The sequence below is a fragment of the Salvelinus fontinalis genome, chromosome 26, assembly GCF_029448725.1.
Source record: "Salvelinus fontinalis isolate EN_2023a chromosome 26, ASM2944872v1, whole genome shotgun sequence".
In the NCBI taxonomy this organism is placed as follows: domain Eukaryota; kingdom Metazoa; phylum Chordata; class Actinopteri; order Salmoniformes; family Salmonidae; genus Salvelinus; species Salvelinus fontinalis.
In genome coordinates this window covers 14,029,981-14,042,551 of record NC_074690.1, presented here as the reverse complement: position 1 = coordinate 14,042,551, position 12,571 = coordinate 14,029,981, and the positions used below count along the sequence as shown (strand labels likewise).

The window sequence follows — 12,571 nt, the reverse complement described above, 5'->3', positions numbered from 1 at the left end:
CATGTGTCTCGGGTGGCAAAACTTCAGAACAGTTTCCAAACTTCCCAGGTCTTTCAGAAATCCTGGTTGGAGGTTTCTCAGTTGGAGGATCCTCTCCCTGCTTATTCTCTCCTGATTCCTGCGGAATCCTCCAAACAGTTTTTTTGGAAAACCTGTGAATTTTGGGAAAGTTTCTGGAATTTTTCAACCCTGATCTCGATTTAAGCCTGGTCCCTAAATTAGAGGGGTCATACTTACCAACGAACAGAGCCACGAAGAAGCCCGTCACCCTCTGCTCTTTCACTTCCTGGATACGGGGCTTATCGCCGGGGGCCACCGCCTTGCTCATGACGGTAAGGGCATTGGTGTGGGTGACAGAACGCACGGTGGCGGCGGCCAACCAGGGCAGGCCGAAGAGGGCTGAAACCCCACCTATGGCCACGATGATGAGCAGGTCCAGGTGGAAGCCGGAGCCCTTCAACAGCATCCGCTCCTTCTTACAGACTATCAGCCTGACGGATGGAAAGAAAGAGAGAGCAAAGATAGTGTGGAGAAGAAAAAGGGGAAGTGAAGAAGAGATACATATATATATGACTTATCAACACCTGTAACAAGTTGTCCAGTGTAGGAAATCCTCACTGGTACCCTTGTTCATAGAAAGACCCTAATACAACACATCTCGCTCTCTCCTATGCTATACAATAAATCTGTTATAAGACTGTCATCTGATGAAGTTGTTTCTTGGTTAGTGACTATTTATATCTTTATTTGGTCGAATATGTGATAGCTACCTATGCGGTAAAAAAATTGTGAAAATATGCGGTTGAGTCTTTTGCTATGGTGGTTAGCTAATAGAAATACATATTGTGTTTTCCCTGTAAAACATTTTAAAAATGTTTGGCTGGATTCACAAGATGTGTATCTTTCATCTGGTGTCTTGGACTTGTGATTTCATGATATTTAGATGCTAGTATTTACTAGTGGCGCTATGCTAGGCTATGCTAGTCAGCTTTTTTACTGATGAGGGTGCTCCCGGATCCGGGATGAGTACCAAGTAGAAGTTAAAGCTAGTGAGGGAGATAAGTGTTTCCAGTTTCAGAGATTCTTGTAGTTCGTTCTAGTCATTGGCAGCAGAGAACTGGAAGGAGAGGCGGCCAAGGAGGAATTGGCTTTGGGGGTGACAAGTGAGATATACTCGCTGGAACGCGTGCTACGGGTGGGTGCTGCTATGGTGACCAGCGAGCAGAGATAAGGCGGGACTTTACCTAGCAGGGTCTTGAGATGACCTGGAGCCAGTGGGTTTGGCGACGAGTATGAAGCGAGGGCCAGCCAACGAGAGCGTACAGGTCGCAGTGGTGGTTAGTATATAGGGCTTTGGTGACAAAACGGATGGCACTGTGATAGACTGCATCCAATTTGTTGAGAGACATCGCCGAAGTCAAGGATCGGTAAGATGGTCAGTTTTACGAGGGTATGTTTGGCAGCATGGGTGAAGGATGCTTTGTTGCGAAATAGGAAGCCAATTATAGATTTAACTTTGGATTGGAGATGTTTTATGTGAGTCTGGAAGGAGAGTTTACAGTCTAACCAGACACCTAGGTATTTGTAGTTGTCCACATATTCTAAGTCAGAACCGTCCAGAGTAGTGATGCTGGACGGGCGGGCAGGTGCAGGCAGCGATCGGTTGAAGAGCATACATTTAGTTTTACTTGTATTTAAGAGCAGTTGGAGGCCACGGAAGGAGAGTTGTATGGCATTGAAGCTTGTCTGGAGGGTTGTTAACACAGTGTCCAAAGAAGGGCCAGAAGTATACAGAATGGTGTCGTCTGCGTAGAGGTGGATCAGAGACTCACCAGCAACAAGAGTGACATCATTGATGTATACAGAGAAGAGAGTCGGCCCAAGAATTGAACCCTGTGGAACCCCCATAGAGACTGCCAGAGGCCCGGACAACAGGCCCTCAGATTTGACACACTGAACTCTGTCGGAGAAGTAGTTGGTGAACCAGGCGAGGCAATCATTTGAGAAACCAAGGCTGTTGAGTCTGCTGATGAGGATGTGGTGATTGACAGAGTCGAAAGCATTGGCCAGGTCAATGAATACGGCTGCACAGTATTGTTTCTTATCGATGGCGGTTAAGATATCGTTTAGGACCTTGAGCGTGGCTGAGGTGCACCCATGACCAGCTCTGAAACCAGATTGCATAGCGGAGAAGGTACGGTGGGATTCGAAATGGTCGGTGATCTGTTTGTTAACTTGGCTTTCAAAGACCTTAGAAAGGCAGGGTAGGATAGATATAGGTCTGTAGCAATTTGGGTCAAGAATGTCCCCCCCTTTGAAGAGGGGGATGACCGCAGCTGCTTTCCAATCTTTGGGAATCTCAGACGACATGAAAGAAAGGTTGAACAGGCCAGTAATCGGGGTTGCAACAATTTCGGCAGATCATTTTAGAAAGAAAGGGTCCAGATTGTCTAGCCCGGCTGATTTGTGGGGGTCCAGATTTTGCAGCTCTTTCAGAACATCAGCTGACTGGATTTGGGAGAAGAAGAAATGGGGAAGGCTTGGGCGAGTTGCTGTGGGGGGTGCCGGGCAGTTGACCAGGGTAGGGGTAGCCAGGTGAAAAGCATGGCCAGCCGGAGAAAACTGCTTATTGAAATTCTCAAGTATAGTGGATTTATCGGTGGTGAAGGTGCTCTTATTCTCCATGGACTTTACAATGTCCCAGAACTTTTTTGAGTTTGTGTTGCAGGAAGCAAATTTCTGCTTGAAAAAGCTAGCCTTGGCTTTTCTAACTGCCTGTGTATATTGGTTTCTAACTTGCTTGAAAAGTTGCATTTCAAGGGGGCTGTTCGAGGCTAATGCAGAAAGCCACAGGATGTTTTTGTGTTGGTTAACTTCTTGCGACTACAGGGGGTGCTGTTTTCTCATTAGCATAATTGCATTACAGATTAAACGGCTTCCTACTAAATTCTTTATCGTACAATATGCATATTATTACTATTATTGGATAGAAAACAGTCTCTAGTTTCTATAGGCGTTGGAATTTTGTCTCTGAGTGGAACAGAACTCATTCTACAGCAATTTCCCTGACATGGAGTCAGATTTCACACATTTTGGCCCCTGATCTGGAGTCAGTTTAAAGGCCACTGTGAACGCTATCAGGATACGGACACTGCTTACGTCTTCCCCTGGATGCCTTTACGTGATGACGATTTGAATGGTATCGATTGCGCAATCACAGCCCCTATAAAACAAAAACACGTGTAGGTAGGAACTCTTTTCCAGATGCGTCGGGCGCGCGGTGGACACCGACCCTGCTCTTTTTCCAAGCATTAGTGTAGCCAGTTATATTTCTCCGGTCATGTTTCTACTCGTTATAGGAGTCTCAAACATCATAAGGTAGTTAATTTAAACCGTTTTATAGCAATTTATATCCGTTTAGTGCGATTTTGGGACATTTATTTCTGAGACACTGTGAATCTCTGGGCACGGTTCCAGTTCATGCCGAACGCAATGGGCATTTCTACATGGCAAGAGGACAGCTTTCGACCAAAAGACGATTAGACCCAAGAAAGGATTCTTTGCCCAAGATTCTGATGGAAGAACAGCTCAAAGTAGGAACAATTTATTATGATAAATCGTGTTTCTGTCGAGAAATGTTAATCGCTTATGACGCCATCTTTTTAGACGTAGCTTCGCTTGGCGCAAACTGTATTGAAAAGTAAGGATAATTTAAAAAATGTAAATCAGCGATTGTATTAAGAATTAAATTGTCTATCAATCGCTGTCCACCCTATATTTTTTAGTCACGTTTATGAGTATTTATGTATACGACTAGATCACTGTCTAATATGGCGCATGACATTGTCTGACCAGCTGGGCAACTTTTGTCATTGTCTAACCATGATTTTGGTGGCTAAATATGCACATTTTCGAACAAACTGTATATGTATGTTGTAATGTGATGTTACAGGAGTGTCATCTGAAGAATTCTGAGAAGGTTAGTGAAAAAATTAATATATTTTGGCGATGTTTACGTTATCGCTCTCTTTGGCTAGAATCAATGCTCTGGTAACGTTTGCATATGTGGTATGCTAATATAACGATTTATTGTGTTTTCGCTGTAAGACACTTAGAAAATCTGAAATATTGTCTGTATTCACAGGATCTGTGTCTTTCGATTAGTGTATGCTGTGTATTTTTACGAAATGTTTGATGATTAGTAATTAGGTAAACACGTTGCTCTATGTATTTATTCTAGTCCATTTGTGACGGTGGGTGCAATTGTAAACTATGATATCTACCTGAAATATGCACATTTTTCTAACAAAACCTATCCTATACCATAAATATGTTATCAGACTGTCATCTGATGAGTTTTTTTCTTGGTTAGTGGCTATCAATATCTTAGTTTAGCCGAATTGGTGATAGCACCTGATGGAGTAAGAAACTGATGGAGTTAGAAAAGTGGTGTCTTTTGCTAACGTGGTTAGCTAATAGATTTACATATTTTGTCTTCCCTGTAAAACATTTTAAAAATCTGAAATGGTGGCTTTATTCACAAGATCTGTATCTTTCATTAGGTGTCTTGGACTTGTGATTTAATGATATTTAGATGCTACTATTTAATTGTGACGCTATGCTAGGCTATGCTACTCAGTGTGGGGGGGGGGTGGGGGGTGATCCCGGACCCGGGGTAGATACTCGTGAAAGGTTAAGGGCAGTCAGGTCTGGAGAGAACCAATCTGTTCCTGGTTCTAAATTTCTTGAATGGGGCATGCTTATTTAAGATGGCGAGGATGGCATTTTTAAAGAATAACCAGGAAACGTCTACTGAAGGGGTGAGGTCTATATCCTCCCAGGATACCCGGGCTAGGTCGATTAGAAAAGGCTTGCTCGCTGAAATTGAACCTATGGGCCCAATGGTGAGTTCTAGAACCATCACCAGTAATAAACCTAAGGGAACAATGGTGAGTTCTAGAACCATCACCAGTAATAAACCTAAGGGTCCAATGGTGAGTTCTAGAACCATCACCAGTAATAAACCTAAGGGCCAAATGGTGAGTTCTAAAACCATCACTAGTAATAAACCTAAGGGAACAATGGTGAGTTCTAGAACCATCACCAGTAATAAACCTAAGGGCCCAATGGTGAGTTCTAGAACCATCACCAGTAATAAACCTAAGGGCCCAATGGTGAGTTCTAGAACCATCACCAGTAATAAGCCTAAGGGCCCAATGGTGAGTTCTAGAACCATCACCAGTAATGCAGCATCAAGTGGTTTAAGTGTAGTTGCTGCTGCATGCATATAGATAACATCTCCATAATATGAAATAGACATAACTAGGCAAGTCAGTTAAGAAGAAATTCTTATTTACAATGACAGCCTAGCCCGGCCAAACCCTAATCCGGACGACGCTGGGCCAATTGTGCGCCGCCCTATGGGACTCCCAATCCCGGCCTGTTGTGATACAACCTGGAATCGAACCAGGGTCTGTAGTGATGCCTCTAGCACTTAGATGCAGTGCCTTAGATCGCTGCACCACTAGGGAACCCCAATGAGCCCCAATGGTGCCTGGAGTAAAACAAATGTTTTATTAACAAAAGTCAGACATGCTTTGTTTCTGTAAAATAAACCAATGTTTTATTTCTACTTCTGTGAACTTCAATGTCTGTATGAACCCTGCTTAAAGGATGTATAGTCCTAGGCCTATGTGGTTGTATTGGTGGAGTTATGGGCCGATTCACATATATATTCACTTGTATTCCTCTAAGTACACATGTGGAACTGCATGAAAATCCTTTTTTTATGTTTGTTTCAAACCATTTTGAAATGTTGACGCCAATGTCACACATTTGCTCCATTATTTATATAAAAAAAACAATTGCTCTATAATACTGTATGTAAGATGGGGTTGCAGAGGTGAGGGGTTGAAGGGGTTTCTTACGTGGTGATCTGCGTCTCCATGAAGATAAGGATAAAAACGAGCAGGGCGGGTAGGATGCTAGCACCCATCATCCAGACAGGGAACTGGCCGTCCGAGCCCAGCGGGGGGATCAGCCACCCCCGCTTCTCAGGACTGGTCACCGAGAAACCTGTGGGCACGCTCAGCTTCTGTATAGGGGGAGGGGGGGGGGGTCAACGGGATAAGGTCAGCCTGGGCTATTCTCACTTCTGATTGGACTCTCTTTATATTTGATCGTGACCTATATTTCACCTGGGTGTAGGTGTCTTTTATGCTGTAGTCCACCAACACCATGATGAGAATCGAGATGGGAACCCCGAAGTCTCCAATCATCCTACGGAGCTGAGACACAGAACATGTCGGATTGAATATGATATGGTTGCTTACTGCCACAAGTTGTCAAGGCATTTTGAATAATACTTTTTTTTTCTCCCTTGGCCAACACTGTATGACTCTGGTCTGTACTTACCTTGCCAGGGAAGAAGGCGCTGTTCTTGAACTTGCGCAGGTAGAATGCAATGAAGAAGGTTCCAGACATGAGCACCAGCGTCAGAAGGGCTGTGTTGGGCTCTCCTACCACCTTGTCAGGCACGTCGACCACAGTGTGGTTGCATGATGATGACGTCCATGTGCCGTTGACTAGGTAACAGCGTTGAAGAGGATGCTCTTGAAAGATCTGGGTCGGTTTTCGTTCAGACAGACAGACAGACAGACAGACAGACAGACAGACAGACAGACAGACAGGCAGACAGTTTTCTTATGAGTCTCATACCTTCCTGCACTATGACATCTGTGTCAGGTGTGTTGTAGATGACCTCAGTTTCAAATGCTCTCGACGGTGTCATAATGCATGCAACGGTATAGATGCGGTAAAGAGGTCAATGGAACGTAGACCGTGGGGATAAGAAGGATGTCGGATTGGCACACATTCAACCAATCTGATCTAACAAAGTGGATATTTGTCAAATCCGTCATGATTGATGTATTGTAACTTTTTTTTGCTGAGGGGCAATGAGGAGATTTGGGGTCTTTCCCCCTTCGGCATCTTTCCCCCACGCTTTTCCATGGCATTTCTATTGTTTCGGTTGAGTTCCATTGACCTCGTTACTGCATCTATGCTAGCTATGAATGGCAAACTTGGTAGCCAGTGGACAATCTAACCCAATCAGCTCCAGCCCATTGTTTATGGGCGCTCTTCCTTCCAACCTCACCTTGCCCAGTTTGGAGAAGGTCTCGTAGATGAAGATGAGGGAGATGAGGAAGGAGAAGATTTCCTGGGTGAAGCGCGACACGAAGCGGACCAGGAAGCTTCCCTCGAAGGCCACTATGAGGACAACGATGAGCACCAGCCAGAAGCCAATCCATACCCGGCCCGTCAGATACTCCATGTCATTGGCATTGCAGAACTGCATGACAGAAACACGAGACAAAATGTTGGGTGATGTTCAGAAAACGTCATTATCATGCTCACATTTAACCATATTCCTTACACCAGCTAGGGTTGCACATTTCCAGAAACTTCCCCAAATTTTTATCATTTATTTTTCAGTTGAAGAATTTTTGGAATTAGGAAGGAATCCTTTAACTCCTCTAAACAGGATTTGTAAAAAAAAAAAAAGAAAGAAAACTCTTAGGGATTTTGCAACCAGTTAATTCTTTGTAAATTCTTGCCAGGTGAGTGAACAAGTGCCCAATTTGGGGAGAAGGGGGAGTTAGGAAGAATTAGGTTAGTTGCTCACCGAGTAGAAGGCCTCCTCAAACACCAGCAGGGGTCCAGAGAAGCCCACCACAAGGAGAGGCTGCGCCCCAAGGAGAGAGAATATAACCCCCTGCATTGCCGTGGCGATGATCAGCTCCGACACGCCAATCAACCCCCCTGTTTTTTCACCTAGAGAAGAAGAAGAGGAAGTGAATACCAACTCAAAATGATATGACTACCAATATACTCTATCCCTCTTTTTAGCTTAATTTCGATTCATACATTTTTTTTCCGTCAGTGCTCCAATTTTGTCCCTCTTCTTTTTAACTGTCTCCCTGACTTCCCTCCCCCAATGGTTGACTGACGACTGACTGACCCAGTAGTCCTCCGAAGGTGACGGCGGGCGACAGGGCAGCGAAGTAGATGAATATGATGGCGGCCATGCACTGGGGGTTGAGCGCGTCACGTAAGTCACTGGCATATTTGGGGTAGCGCCGTGCGGCGTCGCGGATCAGACCCCCAAACAGGCGGCCTGAACGGCGCAGAGGGTCGACCCCAGGTTTAAAGGGCGCCTGCAGAGCTGAGGGAGAGAGAAGGAAAGGGTTATTTGGTGGTCATCCCTCAAGCTCTTTCCTTCAATGTGTGCCTTTATCACCCTTGGCCATGGAATCTTTGGGCTTTTGGTCTGTAGTTTGCCCTCCTGTTCCTCTGTAGTATACGTATGTATATCTGTGTATGCCTGTCTCTATTACCTTTATCCTTTGGGCTCTTTGACTCTTTGACCTTGAGCTCCTTGCCCTGCTGCTCCTCTCTCTTGCGGAGCATCTCTCTCTGGAAGCGAGCCACCGAGCGCAGCAGCTCTTCGCCACCCACCTCAGACGGCGGCAGCACGATGCTGCAGTCCAGGAAGCTGTTGATGGCATTCAGCAGGTCCTGCCGCTCGTCCGCCAAGTATGCCGCCTCATGGAAGTGCTGTGGTAAAATGATAACAATAATATATCGTTGCTGTCTGATGATAATCTCTTATCTCCAAAACAGAAACTTTTCAGGAAATGGAGAAAAAAAAAAGCCATATTTTACCATTAACGAACATACAATCACCAAACTTCAGAAGCTATTTAGGATACATTTCTTGGTCCTAGTGTCATGAAATGTTCAGAGTACATTGAGGGGAGTTACTGCTTTCAATAGACGTAAAATAATGAAAATTTGTAAAAAATTGTTCCAAGGTTTTCATCAGACAGTAACAATACGCCACTTAGCAGATGCTTTTATTCAAAGTGATCTACAGGAGAGGGACTGCATCGTTTTTGTTGTATGTGTACGTGCTCCCTGTGGGAGTTCACCCCACGACCTTGGTGTTGCTAGTATCACGCTATAACCAACTGAGCCACATGTGGGGAAGTATGGGTCACACAACAGTTTAACCAACTGATCCACAACAGGGCAGTATGGATCACCCAACAGTTATTAACTCGCCTTGTCAGACATAAGTGTGGAGATGGAGCGGCCAATCTGGTGGTAGTCAATGTTGGCGATGGGCGGGCCCATGAGGAGGAAGAGGAAACGCACGGGAACAGGAACCTCCAGCACGGACTCCAGCAGGACGGCTTCCTGCAGACGCACAAACGCCATGGAAGGCTGCTCCAGGAAGGCCACGGCGCCTGCGGGAGACAGTTATTACATTTAATTGAACTTGATGGATTATTGAATTTAGGATGATCGTACTATCAGACTCAGTGGGGCTTTTCACTTTCAGATCCGGTGTGTTAGACTAGAGAGTACAATTGAAGCAAAATCCTAATGGAGGATCATGCAAAAATTCATGCTTTAATACAGATATTAATAACAACAACAAAATGTTAATCTACCATAATTGACACTATCGGCTCTGCCACCAATGTGGGAACGTCTGCCTCATAGCAGGAAATGTGAGTGAAATAGCAAGGCGCACCTACGAGGACGACAGTGGCCTCTGCATTTTCCGGAATCTTCTCCAGCAACTTGAGCTCATGCTTGGACTTGGACCTGTGCATGCCCAATATGGGAGGATTGTCCTTCTGTAGATGAACACTGGAGTTTAGACACCAACAACACGCACACATTCAGACTAAAAAAAAAACATAAAACACTCACCCAAAGACAAGAGGGTAAAGATGAATAAACACACACCACAAACACAACTCAAAAAACACACTAATACACAGAGCTCGCAAAAACGCTCAGACACACAAACATCCCGTACACAGAGACACAAAGACACATCCACACTTCCAAGACCTCGCTCTTCTCCATGTCGATGCGGGAGTCTGTGAGGGTGCCGGCAGCCCCTCCTCCATCCATGAGGGGGTCAGTCACAGAGGGCTCGGCTTGGCCTGTGTGGTTGCTGCTGTTTTGGTGGTTCACCATCAGTGAGACCAGGCTGGCGGCAGAGATGTTCCGCGTGAAAGAGCTGTGTTCCTTCTCGTCGCTCGGGTGACTGCGGGTAGAGAGGAGGAGAGAGAGAGAGAACGGCTGAACTGAGTTTGTGTAGTATAACTAAAGTAATACCTGAGTTTGAGAAGTGACAAATGATGTAAATAAACACTGTGAATATGTACCGTGTGTCTATGTTAGTGACAGAATGTACGTAGCAGGGTAGCAGGCGGATCATAGACAGCTAGAGGAGAGACGTACCTGTGTTTAAGTAGTAGGGCTCTGAGGACATTGGCCCGGTCCTCTACTTTGATCTGATCAGAGATAATCATCTGCTCCACCACCTGATGGGCGATGCCAGGCAAGGTCTTCTGCTTCAAGTCCAGCAGCACCGCACCTAAAGAACACACCCCCAAAGTTTCCATTTAACACAACTATTTTGTTTTCTTGCCTTTGTCCATCCCTTTTTTCTTCCCCATTTTCTTCCCTTCCTCCCCAATCTCTCCCTTCCTCTCTATCTTCATATGTACTTTTTCTACCTCCCCCTCTCACCTCTCTCTTTCACCCTCTCCTCTCCTTTCCCAACCCCCCCCCCTTCTATTCCCAACTCCTTCTCCCACACCTTCTATTCCCAACTCCTTCTCTCCCTCCTCCCCCTTCTATTCCTCACTCATCCTACCTTCCCTCCCTTTGTTCCCTCACTCTCCCCTCTTTCTCTCACCGTGGGAGATGGTCTTTCGGAGCTCCAGGAGACTACGGAAGGAGAGCGAGGCGACGTGGGGTTTTCCCCAACGGTCCGTTTCCTCCTCCACGTCTTCCTCAAACTTGATCCAGCGAGCCGTCTCCCGCCACTGCAACTCCTGGTTCTTATCCATCACCAGCTCGTTTAGCTCTACAAACACCTGGAAGAGAGGTCACACATACAATAAAATATATAAAACTATCTCCATAATGAAAACCTCCTCTTGTAACTTGGATCCTGTTCCAACAGCCCTGCTCCAATCATGCACCTCTGCACTCAGCCCTCTAGCAACCCAGATTGATAACCACTCCCTCCAATCTGGCAGTGTCCCACCTGCATTTAAGACCGCTGTTATCAGCCCTCTTCTGAAGAAGCCCACCCTGGACCCGGAAGTGCTGGCTAATTACAGGCAAATATCTAATCTTCTCTTCCTCTCCAAAGTGTTGGAAAAAGTGGTTGCTGTGCAGCTCTCAATCAGAACAACCAATTTCTGAAGTTCCATTCAGGTTTCCAGCCGGCCTACAGCACTGAAACAGGCCCTACTCAGGGTCACCAACGACCTGCTGATGGCGGCTCTCCCTGTCCTCTGATCCTCCTGGACATGAGCGCAGCGTTTGACACTGTCGACCATCCCATCCTCCTGGACATGAGCGCAGCGTTTGACACTGTCGACCATCCCATCCTCCTGGACATGAGCGCAGCGTTTGACACTGTCGACCATCCCATCCTCCTGGACATGAGCGCAGCGTTTGACACTGTCGACCATCCCATCCTCCTGGACATGAGCGCAGCGTTTGACACTGTCGACCATCCCATCCTCCTGGACATGAGCGCAGCGTTTGACACTGTCGACCATCCCATCCTCCTGGACATGAGCGCAGCGTTTGACACTGTCGACCATCCCATCCTCCTGGACATGAGCGCAGCGTTTGACACTGTCGACCATCCCATCCTCCTGGACATGAGCGCAGCGTTTGACACTGTCGACCATCCCATCCTCCTGGACATGAGCGCAGCGTTTGACACTGTCGACCATCCCATCCTCCTGGACATGAGCGCAGCGTTTGACACTGTCGACCATCCCATCCTCCTGGACATGAGCGCAGCGTTTGACACTGTCGACCATCCCATCCTCCTGGACATGAGCGCAGCGTTTGACACTGTCGACCATCCCATCCTCCTGGACATGAGCGCAGCGTTTGACACTGTCGACCATCCCATCCTCCTGAACATGAGCGCAGCGTTTGACACTGTCGACCATCCCATCCTCCTGGACATGAGCGCAGCGTTTGACACTGTCGACCATCCCATCCTCCTGGACATGAGCGCAGCGTTTGACACTGTCGACCATCCCATCCTCCTGGACATGAGCGCAGCGTTTGACACTGTCGACCATCCCATCCTCCTGGACATGAGCGCAGCGTTTGACACTGTCGACCATCCCATCCTCCTGGACATGAGCGCAGCGTTTGACACTGTCGACCATCCCATCCTCCTGGACATGAGCGCAGCGTTTGACACTGTCGACCATCCCATCCTCCTGGACATGAGCGCAGCGTTTGACACTGTCGACCATCCCATCCTCCTGGACATGAGCGCAGCGTTTGACACTGTCGACCATCCCATCCTCCTGGACATGAGCGCAGCGTTTGACACTGTCGACCATCCCATCCTCCTGGACATGAGCGCAGCGTTTGACACTGTCGACCATCCCATCCTCCTGGACATGAGCGCAGCATTTGACACTGTCGACCATCCCATCCTCCTGGA

The 12,571-nt window shown here is 46.8% G+C and overlaps 1 protein-coding gene across 3 annotated transcripts in view; it reads right to left on the bottom strand.

The window, feature by feature from the left end:
- LOC129823679 (anion exchange protein 2-like) overlaps positions 1–12,571 on the bottom strand; it is a 63,441-nt gene that overhangs the window by 6,037 nt on the left and 44,833 nt on the right. For all 3 annotated transcript variants that reach the window (XM_055882580.1, XM_055882581.1, XM_055882579.1), the window contains 13 exons: positions 10,781–10,961; positions 10,321–10,456; positions 9,925–10,123; positions 9,599–9,704; positions 9,124–9,308; positions 8,397–8,616; positions 8,021–8,224; positions 7,685–7,833; positions 7,157–7,351; positions 6,415–6,621; positions 6,198–6,287; positions 5,928–6,094; positions 238–491 (listed from right to left, as the gene is read on the bottom strand). In XM_055882580.1, coding sequence (XP_055738555.1) covers positions 238–491; positions 5,928–6,094; positions 6,198–6,287; positions 6,415–6,621; positions 7,157–7,351; positions 7,685–7,833; positions 8,021–8,224; positions 8,397–8,616; positions 9,124–9,308; positions 9,599–9,704; positions 9,925–10,123; positions 10,321–10,456; positions 10,781–10,961 — 2,293 coding nt within the window. The remainder of the gene's footprint in view (positions 1–237; positions 492–5,927; positions 6,095–6,197; positions 6,288–6,414; positions 6,622–7,156; positions 7,352–7,684; positions 7,834–8,020; positions 8,225–8,396; positions 8,617–9,123; positions 9,309–9,598; positions 9,705–9,924; positions 10,124–10,320; positions 10,457–10,780; positions 10,962–12,571) is intronic.